The sequence below is a fragment of the Ambystoma mexicanum genome, chromosome 5q (genome assembly GCF_040938575.1).
Source record: "Ambystoma mexicanum isolate Mex_15411 chromosome 5q, UKY_AmexF1_1, whole genome shotgun sequence".
In the NCBI taxonomy this organism is placed as follows: Eukaryota; Metazoa; Chordata; class Amphibia; order Caudata; family Ambystomatidae; genus Ambystoma; species Ambystoma mexicanum.
The window spans coordinates 776,098,344-776,121,212 of record NC_090933.1 but is presented as its reverse complement, the minus strand read 5'-3'; the positions used below and the strand labels follow the sequence as shown (position 1 = coordinate 776,121,212).

Genomic DNA, 22,869 nt, shown 5'->3' with positions numbered 1-22,869 from the left:
GCGCTCTGAAACACTTGTGTATGGGCGCGATACAAATAAAATATATCATATCAACCTCTCCAGCCTAACTGGAGTATATGCCTTTCCCGACAACCCCTCTCCTGCACCCCTACCACGTCCTCTGTCTCCCTCTGCACAACATTGCATGACAGGGTGCCGTTCTGTGCACCTGCTGCACTCATCCCGAAATGTACAGACCGCCCTGAAGTATTCTCCCTTGTTAAATTCCCAAAATGCCGCAGATAGCTGCCATCTGCCTTCTCCCCCAACCTGTCCAATGCAGGGTGACCATGAAAGGGCCGGTAAGGCACAGGCAAACCACTTGCTGTGTGTAAATTGGGCACTGGCTTTATCGGCACCATCAACTGTAACCACAAATCCGTGTCAATCTTCCCCCACACCGCCACCTGATCCTCTCCCATCCTTGCCTTAAATTATACCATACCCAATGCAAAACCACCGAAGCACACAAACGCCTTCCAATTATATATATTTGAACAACGACACACTTCTCTACGGGTATTTCTCACAGTACATTTCTGTCATGCAGCCTTTGATGTTCTTGGCTTTCACCATATCATTTTGGACCTTTGTTCTTAATGTGTCTGTGTTCTTTCAATCGTTGGGCTGTTTGGGAAAGAGATAAGACAGCTTTTTCTTGCTCTTCCCAAGTTTCCCATAACCTGTCAAGAACATCTCGTTTTTCTCTGCCATATAAAAGTTCAAATGGGGAGAACCCTGTTGAGGATTGTGGGGTCTTTCGGACAACAAAAAGGGACCAGGGTGTATTCCAAGATGGACGCTGTTGGTTGAATACGTATCAGCACGTCTCTCCTCCATTCCAGCTAATAGGAGCAGCCTATAATTCTCACCAGGCAAGATAAATTAATATATTTTAAGGCTTCGGAATGCTGCAGTGAACCAAAAGTATATATAGCCACGTCGCAGAGGCTAGCATGAAGACGTTTTGCAAGATTTGATTTCTGCATCTGTTAGGGCACCGGCCCTCAGAGTATCTTGCATGCGTGTGGCGTGGTTCTGGACACTCGAGACAGCATACTCTGCCCTTGTAGCCGCTGGAGTATGTTAGGATAATGGACTCGTTCACTCTGTTAGGCTGAGGGATCGCATGCAATTAGCCAGCGGAGACATGGAGCAGGCACAATCCGAGTCACGCAGGAGTTTGCTGGCGCCCGCTGCTGCAAGCCTGGAGCGAGCTTAATAAGGAGCGTTACCAAGGCAGGCAGTGAGAGGCACAAGTGTTCGTTCGGAGGTGGACAATAAGTCATGAACGTCGGTGGGCACGCCATATGCAACGTGGGACCGCATCGCCTGCAGGAGAGACAGGAGAAGCAAGTGTAAACCGAGACGTTGCCCATTGGAAAAGCAGCATGCCAGGGGAGTCTATCGGAGTATCTACAGATTGGGTGCTTCCCTCCTTTATTTCGGACTCTCCCCAGACCCCAGACTCATTATCTGTAGCCACCGGCATACTACTGCGCAACAAGTTCCGTAGGAGAATATAGGTGGTGACTGGGTCTGCTTGTTGTTCGCCCAGGGAACAAGAGGAATGCTAGTTCCACTGTAGGACACCAGGTAGAAGACAGCGGCACAACAGTGGTATACTTGCTGGCACAGTGTGAATTAAGACCATCATTGGTGGGGGGGCATCATAAGATCGTCAATACACACCCAACTGGGTGGAAGTATCTGAAACCGCTACATTATCATACGCTTTCAGTCCAGGACTCAGATGATCTGCCATATGGTTTGGTTTGAACTTTGTATGATTAGACAACATTAGCACAGTGTTTCCGTGCACAGATGTAGCAGTACTCCCTACCCCTGCAGGTTCATCTTGGGTGGTATAGTCTGTCATATGCCAAGGGGAAAGAAAAAAGCCCATCATTCACCGCCCCCCAAGGACTTACAAAGCAAAAAAGAATCTGCTACAAAGGCTTTGGAGAGCAATGGGCTTGGAGACGGCCCCTATAAGTTCAGTTCACGCGACCCCCTCAACTTCACAGTGTTGACGCCACAGAAGAGGAAATGGCGGCGGCTAAAGAGGATTTTGCGGCTAGTTTTCAAGCAATCCAAGATAAATTCTCAGCTTTCTTCCAAACATAGTTTACGTCCTTTTCGACAGAAACAAAGCAATCGGTGGCAGACTTTGGGAAAGACATTGCTACCCTCTGCGGGCTAGTCAAGGCCAATGAACAGCAATACAGGTTCTGCCAAAAGAAAGCAAACTGACGGACATAGCATTAGAGGAACCAGCCAGGGCAACAAGAAACCACAAACTGCTATATGAAGATTTGGAGAATAGGTCCCGTCATTCAAATATCAGGGTGAGAAATCTACCGGAAACGGTTCTTGACTCTCAGCTTAAGGATGCAATAACTCAGATTTGTACGTACCTGCTCCACGGCAAAGAGAATCCACAAGTATCTATTGATCGACTACATAGGACAGGCCCAAAGAGGAGTGACCCAGGAGCTCGCTCACGCAATGTATTGGCTGTGTGTACCTCTCATCAACAAAAGGAACAGTTTCTGAGAACGGCTCACGAACAAACTACAATTACTTATAACGGGATGGAAATTCAGCTCTTTCAAGATTTGTCCCAAATCACCCTCCATAAAAGGTGCGAAATGCAACCAGTTGTTAGAGCACTACGGGAGCGGGGCATTAATTACAGATGGACATTTCTATTTGGTATCCTTTTCTCCATCGAGGGCACGCAACGCAGGGTCACATCTCGCGAAGCAGGAATGGCTTTGCTGCAAATTGAAGCCGAAGAAGGGGAAGATGTAACAGCCTCGGATGTGGGTTGCACATGCCAGCAACCAAAATCATGGGAACGGTTGGTGGTGTCGCGTCGTGCAAGGAAGCAAAAACATCAGCAGAAGGAAGATTGAAAGGCCCGCTTGAGAGACCCGACTCCAAAGGGAAGTGATTAAGGGAAAACAGGTGCAGAATGGAAAGCTTATTGTCTTTATGAAGCCTTAACATCATTTGATTATGGAGGGTGGGACGTGATGTTTATGCTGTGGTTCATGTTGGAATTATCTGTCAAGTACAGATGGGGGTTCTAGAATGCCCTGCACTTTGTCCTGGGGGACCTGTGGGTACATGGCTGGGGCCAAAATATGTTCCTTTTGTTGATATGAGGTACACAGCCCCGGATTTTATTAGGAACTGTGGCTCACACCAGGAGACTATGGGAAGAGTTTGTTTGCAATACGTTGGGGTTGTGGAGGGGGGTGTAACGTGAGGGGGAAGCTGGTGGAGTGGGGGAGAGGGGGTTGGCCTGCATGGAAACGTTGGATCAGATGTGAGAATATATTTGAATCTGCGGTAGATAAGCTGAAATGAAACTATGGCAGTTAACTGGGTCAATTTAAATGCTTTACACTGAACATTAGGGGTTTGAACACGCTGGCGAAGCGTAGGAAACTTGAAGCTCTTTTGGGGCGTCACCAACTGGATTTGGTGGAGCTCCAAGAGATGCATATTTGTTTGTTGGATAAGCACAAACTGCGTCTTCGTCGGTACCCACTGGTGAGACAGGCAAACTTAAAGGCAAAAGTAGCAGGTGTGCTGTTGGCGTTGAAACCTGGCCCCCAACTCAAAGTAGTGAAAATACATGTGCATAAAGAGGGAAGGTATGTATTTGCTATTCTGGAAATAGGTCACAAAAAAGTTACAGTGGCATCGATATATGCCCCAAATACGGGCCAAGAGTGCTTTTTGCAATCAGTAATTGCCCAGGTTTAACTGTCCTGTGAGCAAGATATTATATTACTAGGAGCTTTCAAATAGCTTGGGACCCCTTGCGGGACCGGAGTGCAGTCACCTCTTCGGCGCACTCACATTTTTTAAAGCCAAAGTTTGCTCATCTGGCCATGGTGGATGCGTGCCCGGCCTTTAGAAACGAAAGGATATACATTTTATTTGCATGTCGCTAGATTGTTCTCCCGCATAGATTATGTGTGGCTTTCTAACTCTCTCATTGGTGGGGTCACATCCATGATCTGTCATCCAATTGCGCTTTCTGACCATGCTCCATTGACAATACAGATATATACGGGAGGGATGATCCAAAGGGTATGGACATGGCGATATCCATCAGATGTAGTTCAGGACCCAGTGGTTAGTATTAATATCGAGGTGAAAATAGTGGAATTTTTCGATGTCAATACGACAGCAGATGTTTCGGCCAATGTGGTCTGGCATGTCTTTAAGGATTTTATTTGTGGCTCTCTTATTGCAGAGGCGGCAGTAAACAGCGACAGAGAAAAACCATGGTGGAAACATTGGAAGCTGAACTGCAACACGTATTGGGGAAATGGAAACACGTAAAGATTCGGAAATTTTTAAAGCATATAGAATTGCAAGAGCCAAGTTAAATTTGTATCTAACCAAAAAGGCAGAGAAATCTGCTGTGTTTACGCCAGTTCTTCTATGTTGAAGCCAATAAGGCGGATAGACTGTTGGCGCGACAATTACGTCAGAAGATCGCCTCAAAGACTATCCTAGCGATAAAATTACCAGATGGGGATAGTGTCACCGAATCGTCACAAATAATATCGCAATTCCACTCATTTTATTTGCATCTTCATCAAACTGAGGAACTAGAGGAAAGGTCACAGTGATTGTACTTGCAGACTGTAAAGGTGTCTCAGATTTCGCAGCTAGAGCGAGATGCCCTGGAAAAAGAAATTACTATTGAAGAAGTGATGACCGTTATCAAATCGCTTCCCCTTAATAAATCCCATGGACCTGATGGGTTCTCTGCTTCCTTTTTTAAGATGTTCAGCAAGGTTTTTGCCCCATGTTTAAGGTATCTCTATAATTAATTCCTGAGCTCAGGGAGTATGTCCCCTTCTATAGAAGAAGCAAAGATTATACTCTTCTCAAAGCCAGGTAAAGATCCTGGGAGATGTGGGTCTTATCGACCTATAGCTTTAATTAACCTTGACACCAAAATGTATTCAAAGGTTTTAGCAAATAGGATTGAGGATCTGCTTCCATCTATCATGAGCCCGGACCAGTCGGGGTTTCAAAAAAATCGACAGACACATGACAATATACGTTGTGTGTGTCATGTGCTAGAAAAGGTGCCACTTAGAAAGATCCCTGCGCTGCTTCTATCATTAGATGCCGAAAAGTGTTTTGACCGGGTAGAGTGGTTGTTGCTTTTTCAGGTTATGGATAAAATGGGATTTTTGTCCTCAGTTTATAGCAAGAATCAAAGTTAATTATAATCTCCCGGTGGCCCGTTTATTAATAAATGGACAACTCTTCCCCTATCTTCTTACAGGGTTGTGCCATGCCACCATTGTTATATGACATAGTTCTTGAGCCTTTTCTGGCAAAAGTCTGACAAACGCAAGATGTTAATGGCATTTTTTTGGGAGGGATAGAACACAAAATCATGGTGTACGCCGATGATATGTTATTGGCAGTTTCGATACTGGCCACATCTTTGTTGGGAATAGAAAGGGAACTTGAGCGGCTTGGTAGCGGGTCTAAAAATCAATTTGGATGCATCAGAAATCCTAAATGTATCTCTGTCCCCTTCTATGGTATGCTCCTTACACACGCAAACTAAATTTGGGTGGGCACAGGGGTGAATTAGACTTTTAGGAGTTGTAATAACTCCTGATTTGGATGGTCTTTATGAAGCTAATTTTCCCCCTTTATTGAAATTGACTACGAACCTATTTGGAAACTGGGGTCCTTTAACGATTTCATGGCTAGGACGGGTGAATGTCATAAAGATGACTATTCTTCCGAAAATCTTATACTTTTTTCATACACTCCCAATTAGAATCCCTTTGGGGTTTTTCAAAACACTGCGTAGGAGGATATCCGAATATGCCTGGAATAATAAACCTCAGTGAGTAGCTTATTAAGTCTTGACGGCTCCCACCACAAGAGGACTGGGGCTCCCCAATTTTTATACATTTTACCAAGCAGCTCAACTCAGAATAATTAAGGACTGGTGGGGATCAGATGAAGAGAAATGCTGGCTGCAGATGGATCGGGCATTGTGGGGATCAAAGCTAGGGGAAGCCCCTTTGCATACAAAAAAAGCCCCCCTAATATTCATAGGAGTAAAATGATGCATTTAGTTGAAGAGATCTTGATGGGGAGACTAGAAGGCAAAGTCTGACGACATTCCTCTCACCTTTTACCCCAATATTCTCAAATTCTGACTTTGCTCCGGGCTGTGAGGATAGGGCATTTGCTAAGTGGAAACAAGCAGGATGTAGTAAAGTCCGGGATTTGTTCATCAGCAGGGATTTTCAAACTGTTCACCAGTTTAAGCTTGACTTTGGGCTGGGCGATAGCGGATTCTATCATTATTATCGGGTACACCACTGGATTCTAGCCACAGTTAGGTAACTGATCCCCTTTGAGAAATGTGTTACTACCAATCCGGGCAATAAGGCATTAATATCGAACCTGTATAATGGTTTGAACAGGTAATTTCCTAACCTCCCCTTGCATTATAAATCTAGATGGCAGCTTACATTGGGGGTATCGGTCACAGACAAAGAGTGGAAAGGGCTATGGAAGGACATACCTAAGTATACCCGCTTTATACCACTGCGAGAATTTTGGCTTACACTTTTAACGCAGTGGCACTATACGCCTGCTCGTCTACATAAGATAAAATCCTCTGTCTGAACAATGCTGGAGACAGTGTGGTGCGATTGGGGACTGGGGTCATGTTTGGTGGCACTGTCCGTTATTAGTGGGCTATTGGGCAGAGATTGATAAACATATGCAACAATTGTTTAGTGTGTCGAACCCTAACTCCATGAAATCAAAGCTGTTGTTGGTATTTAATTCTGCTATGCGTAATAATTCAAAGCAAAAATGTATAACATCTGTGGTGCTGCAGTTGGCTGCCTTGTTGGGGATTGCTCAAAAGTGGAAATCCAAGGATCCTCCAACAGTGATCAAATGGTTTTATAGGATTTGGAACTTTGTAGCATTGGAATGGACCACTTATGCAATTCAGGGGGAACAGTCTAAATTTTCCGTTGACTGGGCGGAGGTACTGGAATTCTTACAATCCGACGTTAATTTACAACACTGCCCTCAATGTTTGCGTATCCTTAATATCCGTTAATTATGTATATCTGTAATCTAAACCATACAAGGTCTCAGGGTGGGATATCCAGCTGTGGGAGTTGTGGGGGGTTGGGTTTTTGTTGTACATTTTGTTTTTCTTTCTTGAAAATGAAAATAACCAAATAAAAGCGAAACAAATGGAAAATTAAAAAGGAAGCAAGGCGTCAAACATCCCAGTTTTGCCTACTTTCTTTAAGATGTGTTTTAAGGTGTCGTTGAACCGTTCGACTAAACCATCAGTCTGGGGTTGATGAATGGAAGTTTTAAGTGTCTTTATATGTAGAACTTCCTTTACCTCTGACATAAGTTTACTCATAAAAGTAGACTCTTGGTCAGTTAAGATCTCTTTCGGAAACCTAACTCATGGGAAAAATGGGATTAAATGTTTAAGAATCTGCTGGGTTGTCTTATTGTGTAAAGGGAATGCTTCACGATAACGAGTTGCATAATCCAGTATTACCAGTGATGGTTCAAGGCGCCCAACTATGTCCATGCCTATCCATGAGAAGGGTACATCAATGATTGGTAAAGGTTGTAATGAGGCTGGATGGGGCATCTGGAAATTAGTTTTCTGGTATAAGGTGCAAGTAAGTATGGCATGTTTCACATCAGCATATATCCATGACCAATAAAACTGGTTCAGTATTTGGGCTTGGGTTTTAGCTGTTCCGAAATGACCTCCTTTAAAATGGGAATGAGCCATCTCCAATGCTATTTTCGTGTGACCTCTGGGTACCATTATCTGTGATCTAGCAGTTCCATCAAGACCAACACCTCCTCTGTATAATAGCCCAGTTTAAAAAAAAATTGGTCCCCCTTTTCCTCTACGCTCCTCTTCGGGTAACACCTGAAGGAAAGGTTCTGCAGGCAAGGGATCATTCTTTTGCGCAAATGGCAAGTCTGGGATGATGTTGGCTTCTTCTCCTGGGGCTTGGGTTGGGATTACTTCTGAGGTAGTGGGGAAATCTACGTTTGCCTCTCCAAAGCCTTTAGTTCCCCTTTCTGTTTTATCAGAACGTTTAACCTCTTTAATCTTAGGAAATAGAGCCCTTTCCAGAGTCCCCTGGGCTATCCTTTCACCTGCCTTTACTTGACATACCTCCTTTCCATTGTTTCGAACAAAGACTTTTATGTCACCTCTATAGTCAGGGTCTATGATACCTGCTAAGACATTTGGCCCATATCGCCAAGCTACGACTGACCTAGAGGCAAGTCTAATGTAAGTTCCTGGTGGGGGAATAAGGACCAAGTCAGTTGACATTGAAACTCTGTCTCCGGGTTGTATCAATACTCCCCGGCTACTACATAAGTCAAACCCAATTTATTGTTCAGTAGCCACCGATCGATTGGAAGCTCTGTTGCTAAGTTTCTCAAATCTGAGGGTTCCCCGGTTTGTGTCAGCTGAGCTTGATCATAAACCTGACATCATATGTGAAGAGTCGGGTATGAAACCCGGACACAAGTTAGCCATGTGTTTGGGTTGAAGACTTTTATTGAAAGCAAAAGGATTGGGAAAAAGCCTCTCTGACCCTGCTCCAAGAGGAAATGTCAAACCTAAATCAAAAACAAAGTATCTGTCTGTATCAGGATGTCAAAATCAAACTGTTCTTCTGTCCAAAAATTCTATTCTGACCTTCATCTTAAAACTAAACTATAAAGGTGGAAAGGAAAATGTCTTTAACCTTTTGAAGCTCTTCAAAAAGTGTTCACTAAAGAAGAATAAATAGTTCCAACACAAAAGTGTATGTATGAAGAGTTCTTGTTCCAAGGTGGGGGTACTCCCTTCCCCTGTAATTCTTTTCACTGAATGCAACAGTTCCTTGTGTCTTTCTTGGCCCACAATAGCACTGTCGCAACTAAAGCTCCCTAGCTTTTTTAAATCACAATTCTGCTATTCTTATACTTCAAAGTTATTATTCCTTACACACACTTGGGATTTGCACACTTGTGATTTGCCTGGTATTCTCTCCATCCAGGGCTTCTGTTCCTTTCACAATTGTAATGGCCTGGTATACGCTCCTGCAAGGACTTTTTGTTCTTACACACTTGTAATTACTTGGTATACTTTACTGCCAGGGCTTCTTGCATTCACACAGGGGGTTCTAACCATTTTCACATTAGTATGTTTATCTGGTTGGATAGTATATCTTCTTTTTTTTTTTTTATAACTCTGTTTATTGAGTTTTAAAGCATAACAACATAACAAGAAACATGAATCATCGGCATTCAACAAATGAGAAAGGCATAGCGTAGCAGCAACAAAGACAATATCAAAGGCAAGAGGGGCACCACAGGGCCAGGGGCCAAGGACAGTTGCATGTCAAGGCAGGCAGGTAAAGTTAATCAAGATGTTGAGCTGTATCGACCGGCGGGGCTTACTGCGCATCGAGCCATTTGCCCCATATTTTCTTGAATTTGCGGGGGCAACCCCGTGCATTGTAGATCCGGCGTTCCGAAGCCGCACACCTGTCCAGGTCATTCCTCCATCGGTTCAGGCACAGTGGGTCAGCGGAACCCCATTTAGCCGCGATAAGTCTCTTGCCAGCCCCAAACGCTATTGACAGGAACATTTTCCCATGTTTTGTCAGGTCCCCCCAGATGCCCAGGAGTACCATTTTGGGGTCCCTAGGGATTGGTGTTCCCATGGCGGCCGAGATCATATTAATACAGTCCCCCCAGAAGAGCTGGAACACTGGGCATTCCCATATCATATGGTAGAAGGTGGCGGGCTCAATTTTGCATCTGATACATGTCCCATCATCTAGTCCCCCCCCATCTGGCCATCGCAGCCCGTGAGTGATACGAGCGGTGGAGAATTCTCAATTGTATTAGTCTGAGTTTATTTTCTATCCCAATTTCCCTGGGGGACATCAACGCATCTACCCAGTCCTCCGGCTCCAGTTGACCTACATCCCTTTCCCACTTCGCCTTGAGCCCATCAAGCTGCGTAGTCCCAAAAGAATTGAGGGCCTGGTAGAGAGTGGAGGTGACCTTTGAAGGGATGCCTTGGGGGAGGATATTGGTCTCAATGGGAGAGCATGGGGGTATGTCTGTCGTGTCTGGGAATTGGGCGTGGATGGCGTGGACCAGCTCCGCATGTCGAAACCGGTCCATGGGCGTCAGACCAAACTGCACTTGCATAGTCTCGAAGTCTAGGAGGCGCCCCCCCTGTATTACATGTGCCAGTGTGTGTATCCCTTTTGCGTGCCAGTGAGTGAAAGCACCCATTTTCACTACTTCTGGGAGGAGTGCGTTGTGCCATATAGGTTGGGACAGTGTTGGGATTCCCTTCCAGCCGACCAGTTTGTGTGCCTCCCGCCAAGCTCGGCGGACGTGGTGAATCGTCTTGGGAAGCCTCGGGAGACGGTTGTGGGTGGCATACAATGTCTGGAGTGGGGATAGCGGGGCCATAGTCTCCAGCTCGATACGGATGTGCGGTAGTGTGGGGTCTGCATGCATCCAGTCGTTTACCACACCGATCTGTGTTGCAAGGTAGTATGTACGTATGCAGGGCAAGCCGATACCCCCCTCCCAGACCGATCTTTGGAGCGTATCAAGGGCAATTCTGGATTGCTTCCCTCCCCATAATAGTGTGCGGAGATTCCTATCGATAAGTGCAAAGATTTCCTTGGAGATGGTGAATGGGGCGTTCTGGAGGACGTGGAGGAGTCTGGGGAGGGTCATCATCTTAAATAGTGCGGCTCTACCCAACAGCGACAGGGGGAGTGATTGCCAGTGGGAAGTGTCTCTGTTGAACCGCTCAAGCACAGGTTGTAGGTTCAGTTGGGGGAACCTTTCAAGTGTCGGGTTGAGTCGTATGCCTAAATATGTATATTCCCTGATAGAGATGTGGTATGGGCAGGACTCGGGGATCGCGGAATCACCACCCTGGACTGGGAAATAAATAGTTTTGGTTTCATTCATTTTCAGACCCGCAAAGTTCTGATATTCCCTAAGGATGTGGGAAACAATAGGGCATGAGATGCATGGGTTACTAAGATAGACGAGGAGGTCGTCCGCATATAGCGAAAGGCGGTCTTCACCCCCCCCGGCCAGGCGAACCCAGTCCAGTTGGTGTTAGCTCTGAGCTCAATAGCAAGTGGTTCGATCGCCAGGAGGAAGAGAAGCGGAGACAGCGGGCACCCCTGTCTCGTACCCCTACCCAGTGGGAATGATTTAGAGGATCTGCCGTTTACCCTTACCGTGGCCTCTGGGAATGCATAGAGCAGCCTGACCCATGATATGAATGCGTGTCCCAGGTTCATCCGGTCCATGATCGCCCACAGAGCGTCCCACCCCACCGAGTCAAATGCCTTTTCAAAGTCCACCGCCAGGAGGGCTAGTGGGACCGGTATCTCTTTGGCTCTGCACAGCGCCAGTTGGACCCTGCGTAGGTTCATACGAGTGGACTTGTTGGGCGTAAATCCACACTGGTCCGGATGAATAAGGGTCTCTATTACTTTCAGGAGCCTGTTGGCGAGTGCTCTGGCGAGGACCTTGGCTTCTCCATTAATTAATGAGATGGGGCGATAGGAGGCACATTCCTCCGGAGGTTTCCCAGGTTTATGTATAACTATGATGCATGCCTTCCTGAGGTCCGGGGGGAGCGCCCCGAGTTCTTTGCTACGTAGGAACATGCGGTGCATATGGGTCGATAGCCCACCTCCGAGGTATTTCCATGTTTCTGTGGGGAAGCCGTTCGGGCCCGGGGTTTTCCCGGGTTGGAGCTGTGTTAGCGCCTCTTGCACCTCGGTCTCTGTGAGTTCCGCGTTCAGGAGTTCCGACTGGCGTCGTGAGAGTTTCGGGATCTCGATCCGGTCGAGGTAATGGGAGGGTGCGGCCGGCGAGCTCTCGGCGGGTGGGGTATAGAGCTTCTCATAGTAAGCGGCAAATGCTTCGACAATGTCAGGGTCGTCCGTGAGTAGTGTGCCATCCAGTGACTTGATGGCGCGCACATGTCCCCTGTTTTGTTGCCGCCTCTCCAGCCAGGCCAGTGTCTTATTTGCTTTGTCGCCGTGTTCATAAATTTGACTCCGGACGAGCTGGTGGGCAGTTCGTGCTGTGTCCAGAGCTAGGTTACTGAGGGCATCTTGTGCCGTGGTCAGGGCATCCTTCTAGTATATCTTCTTGATATACATTTCACTTTGGTGTTCCCATGTATTTACATTCTATACATTCACATACGGACAAGGGTTATAATTCTCTTCCCCTTTTTACACGTAGTCTCTTTGGTTTCTGTCTTTCTGTGGTTCTTGTTACTGTTATTGGTACTGGCCGCGATCGCGGATATGCCCCGGGGTCCCCACTGTCTTTGGGCTGACTCACTGGCTCTTGCTGGTATTCTCTGGCTTGTTCGTGATCGTTCGGTGAAGGTACACAGGCTGATTTCCCTTTGTGGCTGTTTCCTGGTTGTTTTCCTGTCTCTTGTGGCACCTCTTCCACTCGTCCACTTTGCCTCAGGCTCCTGTAAGAAAGGGGTTGCTTGCTTGCGGCAGTCGGTGAAACGCCCAGGAGTCGTTCCATGGCTCCTGGCGTCCTGCAAGCGTGACCCGCTCTGTCAGCATCTCCTTTCTATTTTGCTGGTGAGCCACCCGGCTCCAACACGCCTGCTTCTGCTTTTAGGTCCTTCGAGTCGCACGAAGAGGTGAAGCGTCTCCCCAACTTGTGCGCTTGCTGAGTTTGTTTCTTCTCCTGCTATGCATTACTCTTTCCCTCAAAAAGGCTGATGTCCAAATGTCATTCGTTACCTGGACCTTGGGCCTCGCTGCCAGCTCCTTCTCCTCCTTTGATCCTTCCTTTGCCCTCACTTCCCTATGCAGAAGCTTAAGGACATCCACAAATTCACCCACCCAAATTTTCTCTTTGGTGGCTGCCATCAAAATGCGTCGCTAGCGTCTTCGTGATACCCATATATGGTAATTTCTTAAACTTCTCTTTGTCCTCACTAACCCCTACAGTGCTTGCTCCCTCCACTACCTGGATCTCCTTGTTCGGTGCCTTGTCTGTTTGTAATTCCACTGTGCTCACACTCCCACCTCTGCTCTCTCACCAATGCTCATGCAGCCCCCCGCCATCATGAGTCCCCAAACTCTGCTCCCCATTCCCAGTCCTATGCGACCCCTACCTCACCCTCAACCTGGCCCATGAGGCTACCCATTCCCTGCCTTGCTCACCTCTTAGCGGTCTGTCCACGCCGTCCACTCGCACCACGCTGGCTGCACCACTGCCACTACTCCCTTCCTGCCAGATGGGACTCCTACTGCGGGGACAAAAAACATCGGCAGATGCGCTCTGCCTGTTAGCCTGACCCCCAGGCCTGCCCCACCCCCACCCCACCCCGTCTTTCCACACCACCCCGTCCCCCCCTTATATGCTCTCCTCATCCACACAATCCCCTTGCCCTCTATCATCCCAGACCATCCAGTCCACCCCACCCCATCCTTCTCCAGTGCAATATAACATTCTTGTTCCATGAGCCCACTTGGGCCAGGTAAATCCTCCCTTCGCCAGCAAGGGGCGTCCACCCGAATGCTTCTTTGTCATTTTTTGGAGGGGCTGACCTGACCCAACCCCTCCCTGTGCCGCTCTTCCTGGCAGAGGCATCATGTCCTCTGCCTCTGCTTCTGAAGTGTTGGGGTCCTTGCTGGGCCCTCTCCGCTGACCGGAGGGACCGCCCTGGTCCCTTCCCCATTACGCCAACCCCCTGTCGAGGGCGTCTACCCCCTCTCTTGAGCACTCTTCCGCAGGAACTTACTCCCCTGGCTCTTCCTTACCACCACCTGGTTCTGCCCCTCTTCCCTTCCCTATCGCCTCCCCTCTCTCCCCTGACAATTCTACAAACCCCTCTCTTCCCTCCCCTAAAGACGTTGCCCGTCCTGACCCTCGCTGTCTCTACCCCCGGGAGTCTGCCGCTCTCTACCCAACTGCCTCAACATGTCCTCCCAGCTTCTCCTGACCCCTTTTATACTTTCCTTATCCCTAACTTCCTCTCTGCCACTAAAGGATTGCAGGCCACCACTGCTGCTGGGGCCTACCTCCCCCAGCAACTCTTCCCCCGTAACCACTTACACCCAATCCTCCAGCTGGCTCTTCCACACCCTACGAATTTAAGCTCAGTGTCTCCTGCAGTGCCCGCGCATCCACTCGCTCCTCGGGTATGGGGCGCCCTTCACCACACCCTCCTGCAGCCAAAATACCTGCCCAAAATGCATGGTACCAGGCCTAAAAACCCCTGAGTTGCACCCCACCCATAAAATTCCCTATGAGTTATTATATTTCTTTCTTTGCTAACCCCTCACCCCCCACCGATGCCGCTGTGACCCCCTACGGTCAGTCCACACAACCCGTGCCCAACGGGTGCCCCAAAACCCACTAGACGCCTATCCCCTCGCCCCCATGATACCTCATCTGATTCGTCTGAGTCTGATTCTGCTGAAGGGATGGACTTCACTAGGTTGGTCTCTAACCCTGATGACCCCGCAACGGATGGTAATTGGGTACCAAAAATAAGGCTCAGGAGCGGGGGGGGGGGGGTTTAAGGCACAAGGCCTAATAAAGGTAAAGGCTGGTCAAACTTTCAGTATTATTCGATCCCACTGTTGTATATTATTATGGGAGAGAGGAAGGGTATCTAATAATACTTAAGTTTTAAAGAACAGATCTTGTTGATCAGTCGGGATACGTAGTTGAGAGCGCAAAACCGCTTTTAGCATGGATACGCAGTCCGAGTGGAAGAGTTCAACGATTCTATTTTTCCCTTCTGGTGGTATGACCATTATCAGCATGGATTTTCAATGTTTATCACTTGAATCCCATCCCACACCTGACACCACATGTAAGGAACGCATGGTGGCAATAGTAAAACAGACACAAGTGATCAGAGTTCAAGGGTGTTATTTAACTTTTTGCAAAGGTGTGATAAACGCCTATCTAAACCTAAATCTACATATGGGAGCAAGCTACGACCATCAAATAATAATAATGCAGTCCTAGTGGATCCTTACCACTAAGTTACAAAATAATGTGGAGTAATGTTCATGCAAAAGAAAGAAGTGTTCACAAAATAATGTGTCGGGGTGCTCGGGCCGTTGGCCTCTCTTCCCCACGTTTTCAGCAGGGGGCAAGACTCGAGCCAAGCACACACTCTGTCGTCTGTGGCACAGTTCCATTTTCCCAATTTAGCACCTTCTGTGTCCAAGTCTCTACTTCTCGCAAGTCGCTTGACGTAGCGTGCCTATTGTACCAGAAACAACACATAAATGTTCTCTTCAATATTCAACTTAGGTGTTCACCCTAGATACCCCTCTGCCGGGCTCAGATCCTTTTCATAAGGAAAAATAAAAGTTCAACGTTGGAGCCCTCTCTGCCGGGCTCAAATCCTTTTCAAACAAGGTTCAGTTAGTCTCCCTCAGCCAGGCTCGGACCAATTTGGATTTACTTTAAACTATCGAAGACATTTGAATCTGCACAGGGTTTAGCTTGACCCGTTGCATGACCACTTCGATCTCAGTATTTCTCTCACACTCAGCATTAGTTGGATACCTGACAGAGACTTTTGAATGAGCACCCACGTGGTGCCGGTCCACTCTGTGTATGGTATCTTTTTGTGGTTTCCCAAAGTTCAGTTACAAAGTTCAACTATTTCTTTAGGCTTTTGATTGAATTTGCGTCGCTTATCCCAAATGCTTCACACACTGTGCTCTTTATACAATGTTGCTGCTTGCAACCTTGGTTCAAAACACAAGCTGGTTTGGTATCAGTCCCTCTGATTCACTGGCTGTGCTTTCTTTTCGGGTGCCGCTTTGTTGTACAAGCCAAGGGCGGCAATCGCTACTCCCTGCCTTGGTTATGATATGATATGGCATTTATAACGCGCCTATAGACAAGTGTTTCAAGGCGTGACGCAGCAAGGGAGGGAGAACAGAGGGAAAAACAGAGAGGGCAAGGGCAGGGGAAGGGGGAAGAGGTAAAGTGCGGAGTGGGAGGGGGTGGGGACAGTGTAGTACATGGGGTAATAAAATAAATAACAATACGAGATGCAGGTGTGCCCCGTGTACCTCCAACACACTGTGCAGGTTTCATTAGCCTTAGTTTCTGTCTTCGGTTTGTTACTTCCCAAGGTTCATGAAAGTAACAGTCTTTATAGGTCAGGGGTGCTTCCCTCCTTGTAACCCTCTCCGGTCTCTCGCCATCTTTGTGTGTGTAATGATCCATAATTGCCTGACCATGGTGTTGGTACATGTCAGGTATACGGTTCTGTTGTGAGTCCGTTGTTGCTCACGGTGAAGTGTCCGTGAGAAAGTGTTTGTTTCTGGAAAGGGGGGGGGTGTCAGTTCCTAGGTATCCTACCTGGTAGGATGGGGAAAAGGTGTTACAAGGAAGGGGATACCGTGTCTCACCCTACCCTCCGGTGTCCCACTTCCACTCCCCGAAGACCGCTCATCCAGGTGATCCTCCCCCACTGATACACCCCCAGGAACTGGATCCAAAAGCGATGGCCATGTCCTGCTCACCTGGATAACAGATCCCCAGGGACTAGCGGGTGAGACACCTTCAGGTGTCTCACACCATACACACAATAAAAATAAAAACGATTGTGAAACTTCTGCAAAAACAGAAGTTCCTTTCAGTTAATAAAACACAATCACCACATTTTTGTAATGCCTTCCACAGATAGTATTTTCAAACTAAAGTTTCAAAAAGACCTTTTACAAACAGTATTTCTTCCAAATACATCTGGGGAGAGATGTGTTCAAGTTCTTGAATTGTAGAATGCTCTCAAATCCGGCTACGTTACTTAACCAAAGTGAGTGCTCCCAGGCAAATCCTTTTCAGACTATGCCTAATCTTCCAAAATTAGAAGTCTGTACAAGGTATTCAGCTGTCTACTTCAGAGAAAAAAGCCTCACTCCTGATATTGACACATAGGTACATATGAATATTGAGAATTCATATACTGGACATCACAGTGCATTCATCTGCTACCTTACACACGGCAACATGTTTCTAATTTAACTTCCCATGATACCTTTGCGTACTAAAGACTCATTCTCTGATGTCACTATTCATGCAAATTAGGGGGGCACACAAATCTTTTGCCGCCCAGGACCACGCAAACCCTATGGCCAGCCCTGGTGGGTAGTGCTGGAGTTGGTGTTTTTTGAAGTGGTGTGGATGTGTGCAGTGCTGGAAACAGTTTGTGTGTGTGTGCATAGTACAGTGCCGGTGGCTGAATGTGTGACCGAACTTGCTGCAACTGCACTTCATGCTATGATGAGTAGCAATGATTTTGACAAATCATTTTTGTGTTGGATGCTTCCCGCTAGGGAATCCCTAGTTAGACTGGGAATGTCTCAATTCCAAAATAGCACTATATTGGATACATAACGAAAAAATATCTGTAGGCTGTGTAACCCCTCTTCATATGCGTCTCCCCCATCTACAATCTTCTGAAAATAGTTTCACCTATGAACTACAATTAAAAAGTAGATGTTTTAGAGTCCAAGTTTAATTTGTTGTGGTACCAAGCCATAGGCTGAATGTGAACTCTTCTGTGTTGTACTGCCCTCGAATTCAAATCTATTTCTAACGAGAAAGGACTAGAATATGGTGGAAATGAGTACTGTGATTGGCTGCAATCAATCTTGTAAAGGTAAATTGGTGTCGTGTCTGTCTCTCGTGGCCTGTATGGTCAGGGAAGCAGGTTCAATATTTACCCGGAAGTTAAAAGTGGCTTGAACGGTTCTGTAAAAACGGATGCAGTGTTCAGTCACTGTGAATCCTTAGGCACCCAGCTGCACACTCGTCCTGCTGCATGTGCAAGAGCAGTTATTTTGGCAGCTGGCGATACTGTGCCTTACCACGGACAAGCTAGAATCACCGGCAACATGGATAGCATCTACTAATGCCATTTTAAAACAGGGCACTTGTTGTCTATAGCTGGACACACATGCAGTCTTAATCATGTATTGTTTCATTTTCCTCAGCTAATTAGCCACATCTGGGTATAGGTCTGTTAGTATCCATTAGCGTTAATCACAGCCATCCTTTCAGTTTCTTAGGTGGGTTTTGTGCCATCTGAAAGCAAGATAAAAATACTGTACTAAACATTCCAAGACTATCAAAAGAATGACTTCGGTGTACCATTAAAAAAAATTGTCACGGGTATAAGAAGTGGCTATGGGGCTCCTCCCATTCTTGCACATAAATTACACAGTTACAGCAAACGTGGTGTGGTGATCAATCCCTGATCGCCGGCAAAAACAAGTGCACCTCATTACGCAGCAATCTCTTCTGGAGGTGGAGAGGTGTCGGTGCCCGGCCCTTTGGATATCTGTGATGAGGCTTTCCGAAAGTTTCATGGACATGCGAATGGCAGACTACAGCGAAGTCTTGGACCCGACCTACATTTCCCTGGAGTTCAAAACGATGCAGACCCTGTGCCACGGCCATGGTAAATTCAAACCGATGAGCGGCTGTCAGCGCGTGGCAAGCACAGAGATGCCAAAACGTTGCGAATTGTGGTTGCTCTGCCGTCTTTAAAGACCTGTAATTGGGCGTAAACTCCCAAAGGTGCACAGCTTCGTTTTCCAGTGCTCTAGAAACTTGTCTGCCCCATCGCTCAGAAGCCATCCATAAAATGTCACACGTTTCCGATGACAGTCTAGTGCTTATTGGCCAGTTAATCGCAGCCATTACGTCAACAGATCTCAGCATATTCCAGCCGACTGCACTGCACTCGCCTGAGGCACTCCACACTATGTGACCCTTTTTAAAGGTGTTTTGCCGATATTCCAGTTTGCCCTGCAACAGTCGCTTAATTGAGGAACTGCATTTCACTTTGCAGGGAGCAAACAATGGTTTGTTTTCTTGGCTGTGCAGATCCTCCTCAAAACATACCCAATTAGAAACGGTTCCATAAAATAAAATCAATAAAACAAGCTCCCAAAATGCAAAATACTTAAGCTATTTAAACAAATTACTTTAGCTATTTAAAAAAGATTGTACTCGCGTGATTCAGTGTATTATTTTATTTGGACGATGCATGGTATCGTCCCCATTCAAAGGTGGCCACTAATTTTGGCTAGTTTCCAGATAGCTCCCTTAGCAACAGTCATCCAAGATGGCTGCCTCCATGAAAGAGCTCAGACAGGAAAGGGTGGGATTAGCCACAGGGATTAACATGGCTAGGGGCAGGGAATGGGAGGGTTTCAATAACCTAACAACTGTGTATCCCTCAAATGTCATCTCCATTAGAAAAGCATTACAGACCCTCATTCAAAGGCCATATTTGAAGCTCCTATGTTAAGGCTCTTATTATAATGGCAAAAGTTTCGTTTTAAAGGTAGCCTTCCAGAGAATCCCTAATACCCCAGACTAACCATGTGGCAAAGGGATTAAATCCCTGAGGGTAGGGAAAAACCCACGTAGACATGTGCTTTGTCACCAGAGGCGCACGCACGCATACACACGCACCCACCCACCCCCCACACCCCCCTAGCACGGACTGAAAAGCAAAAGTACAATAGGGGAATATTGCAATGCAGACAGGCTCCTGGAACAAGAAGGCCTGTCGGATTTACTCACGGAAGGTACAAACAGTAGTTCCTGCTTAAAAGCCCATTATTCTTTCTGCCCCCAGAATAGGGGGAAGAGCCATCAAAGTACATCAACAATATGCATACCATGCTTTTTTTTAGAGTACAATCATTCCTGACATTTCAGATGTTGCAACATTGCCAGTGTATGAAAAAGAAAGCCACAAGGAAAAGACGGCGACCATTTTGGTATGATGTGGTATCTAGTGGGCCCCCCTCCCCCCGCACATCTATTTCCTCGGAAGTGGGCCTGCTTCTAGCGCATGCACATTCTGTGCATACGATTTGATAAGGCAGTGACCTTGGTATAAAATGCAACAGGATCCCTTGCACTCAACTATCGATTGGTCAATTTCCTGCAGCCCAAGAAACCACGACAAATGCATATTGTTTTATTTGGCCTGTCAAAGCATTGCCACATTCCATTAAACAGCGAGCGTGGTTTCTCTTTACTGCAGTAACATGCACGCAATATTGAGGCTAAACACTGAAGAAAAGAGATACACCCGAGGGCTGAGTGATTTCACAAACCAAATAAAAGACCACGTGCTCGCTCTGCCAGTGTTCCTGCTGCAGTCCAGGCGTCGTGGCACCGACGCGAACTGTACAGATGGCATGCATGAAAGATTATCATTGCTTTTTAAACCCTTTGCATCCTAGAGGATTACGGATATCCTGGAGCGGCTGCGATCAGCTGACATGCGTTCTGAATAGCCACGGAGAGCGCTCTTTGTGTTTTTATGCACAGGACAAAGTCTTCAACAGAAAAACGTCCCGGATTCAGAGTTGCCTTCATATTTCTTTTAAATAAAGGAGCATTTGTTGTTTTGATTTTTTTTCTTCTTGTAGCTTTTGCAGTGCCGTGGAGCTGCACGGTGTTGTTGTTGGTTTACAGACGTTAGTGCAGTCCAAGGTTGGGAGAGTGCCTGTCGCTGGACGCGCATTCGGTGAAAGATTACTTATTAAGCAGGACGTCTTTGGACCCAGCAGTCGTGTGAATTTGAAGGGCCCCAGGAGAGACTGCTTGAGTTTCTGCGAGTGTCCTATCCTGCGCGTTTAAGAGAATGGAGCTGCCCTGACATTGGCGGAACCAGAGGGCCGGGATGAGTAGTGGGTTTTAAATAAGCGCGCCGTGGGGGCGACTTTAGAGTGACGGGGTCATCATGTTCTCTGGTTTTTATGGAATGGATTCCCGAGAAATGGACCTACAAGAAGACTACCAGTCGCCCTTTGATTTCGACATTGGAGTCAATCGAAATTATCTTTTTCTGTCGCCTGGCGAAAACCTCACACCCCCGGGATCTCCAACACCGCAGATATCGGGTAACAGCTGTCCTTTGCTAATGTTTAAACTACTCTAGACTCGCGAGGGAGCAGGAAATAACCAGGCTCTAGCTTCCTGTTGCAAAAAATGAAATTACAACTTCAATAATTAATATGGTTTCTTGTCCATACGCTTATAATATGCATTTTAACAGAACGGCATTTGACATCAGCCACCCAGCCCTCAAGTTAATTCTCTTTTAGCACCAGGGTTCAATTGGCTGGATCAGTCAGGAAGTATATTTGTGTTGTGTGTGCCTTACACAGGAAGACATTAGTAGCCAAGGGAATATTCAGGTTGTATCCCACTGGCCTCGCACCTGTGTAATCCAGCATTTTCTCTGCCTTCCAGGGTCTCTGGTGTGGAGAGGGGAGGAGGGTGACAATGTTGTGAGATGTGGTTTGAGTCCCATGTACCCAGGATTTATGTGGCCCAGGTTGTCTATGCATCCCCTATGGCTCCCTTAACCAGGGCCGGCCTTAGCAGCGGCAGAGCCCCAGGCATCAAAACAAAAATGTGGCACCCGCCAACAACCCCCTGCGCGCTGCAGGTCATACAGGGGCACCACATTTTTCAATCGGCGCAGATGCAAAAGCATAAGCGCCCTATTGTTATTAAATGCGTCCCGGGCGCAATTAATTTCAGTAGGGCACCTGCCGCACCTTCTCCCACCACGCCAGCTCGGGGGAGACCTTGAAAGACTCCCCCGAGCTGGTGTAGCGCTGGGCTAATGGCGCTATGGGCAGTCGCCCAGGCGCCCCTGCCCTACCTACTGTTGGTGGAAAAGGGACTCTGAGGGGGCATACAGAGCATTACATTTTAGATGGGTGCCTTTCAACCAACCAACGGGTTCATTTCACCTCTACAATCATGATTCAATGTCATAGACAACTTGAGTTTTGCAGTCTTTCCATCCCATGTTACCTGCAACTCGGAGGGAATATACTCCTGTTGTTTATAGTTACGTTCTGTGTTTTTTTTCATTTGTTTTGGCTGAATTAATCAAGCTTTCAACATGATTAAAATACAATTGCAGATTTAACTTCACATATTTATAAAATATTTGTGACTTCAAAACCTAAAATGCACACTTAATCATAACATAAGCTAAAAAAGTGTTGCCCACATCCTTCCTCTGTCATGTACAATGCCCTAGCCTCCTTTGCTACTCCTGAATTAGGTAACTTGAAACTCATGGGAGGGAGATGTTGGTCCTCTACAGCCCGAGGACTGGTTGACAGCTCCAATATACCCACGGGAAACAGCGATTTCTGCTAGACTCCAACTGGTACAGCAAAAAATCCTACATGGTGTATACTACCCGCGAGTTGCACTGTCCCGGTGGAATTGAGCCACAGTTCCCAATTGTCTGAGCTGTCTGTAGGAAGAGGGCACCTTCTTCCATATCTTGTGGGATTGCCCCCGGATCAAAGAGTACAAATAAACGGACTGCGGTCTTGGGCCACACCATCCCTAAAGATCCTAATATGATGCTACAGGGCATTGAGGAGGAGGGGGGAAACAACACGCTTTGAGAAGCTATTTCTCTCCACGACCACAGGACCGATTAAGCGCAACATAGCAAAACTGTCGGGATCTGGTTTGGTTCTGCTTTTCTGCGCAATGGGTAGCGGATGTGAACGTCTGTATGTTGATAGAACAACACATTTATACAGCTAGAGGTTGCCCTAGGAAAGCGAAAAAGGTCTGGCAGAAATGGGAAGATGGAAACTAGACTTATCTTTTAAAAGCGTACTGAATGATGACTCAGACTATGTTGTGGTTGAACAGTACTGTACTAAG

At 46.9% G+C, this 22,869-nt stretch overlaps 1 protein-coding gene across 2 annotated transcripts in view; it reads left to right on the top strand.

The window, feature by feature from the left end:
- Positions 1-20,484: 20,484 nt before the first annotated feature.
- TPD52 (tumor protein D52) overlaps positions 20,485-22,869 on the top strand; it is a 472,585-nt gene continuing 470,200 nt past the window's right edge. The window contains exon 1 of one of the 2 annotated variants that reach the window (XM_069621248.1): positions 20,485-21,065. In XM_069621248.1, the coding sequence (XP_069477349.1) occupies positions 20,906-21,065 (160 nt within the window). In that variant the 5' untranslated portion in view covers positions 20,485-20,905. The remainder of the gene's footprint in view (positions 21,066-22,869) is intronic. The other variant, XM_069621249.1, reaches the window with a different exon arrangement.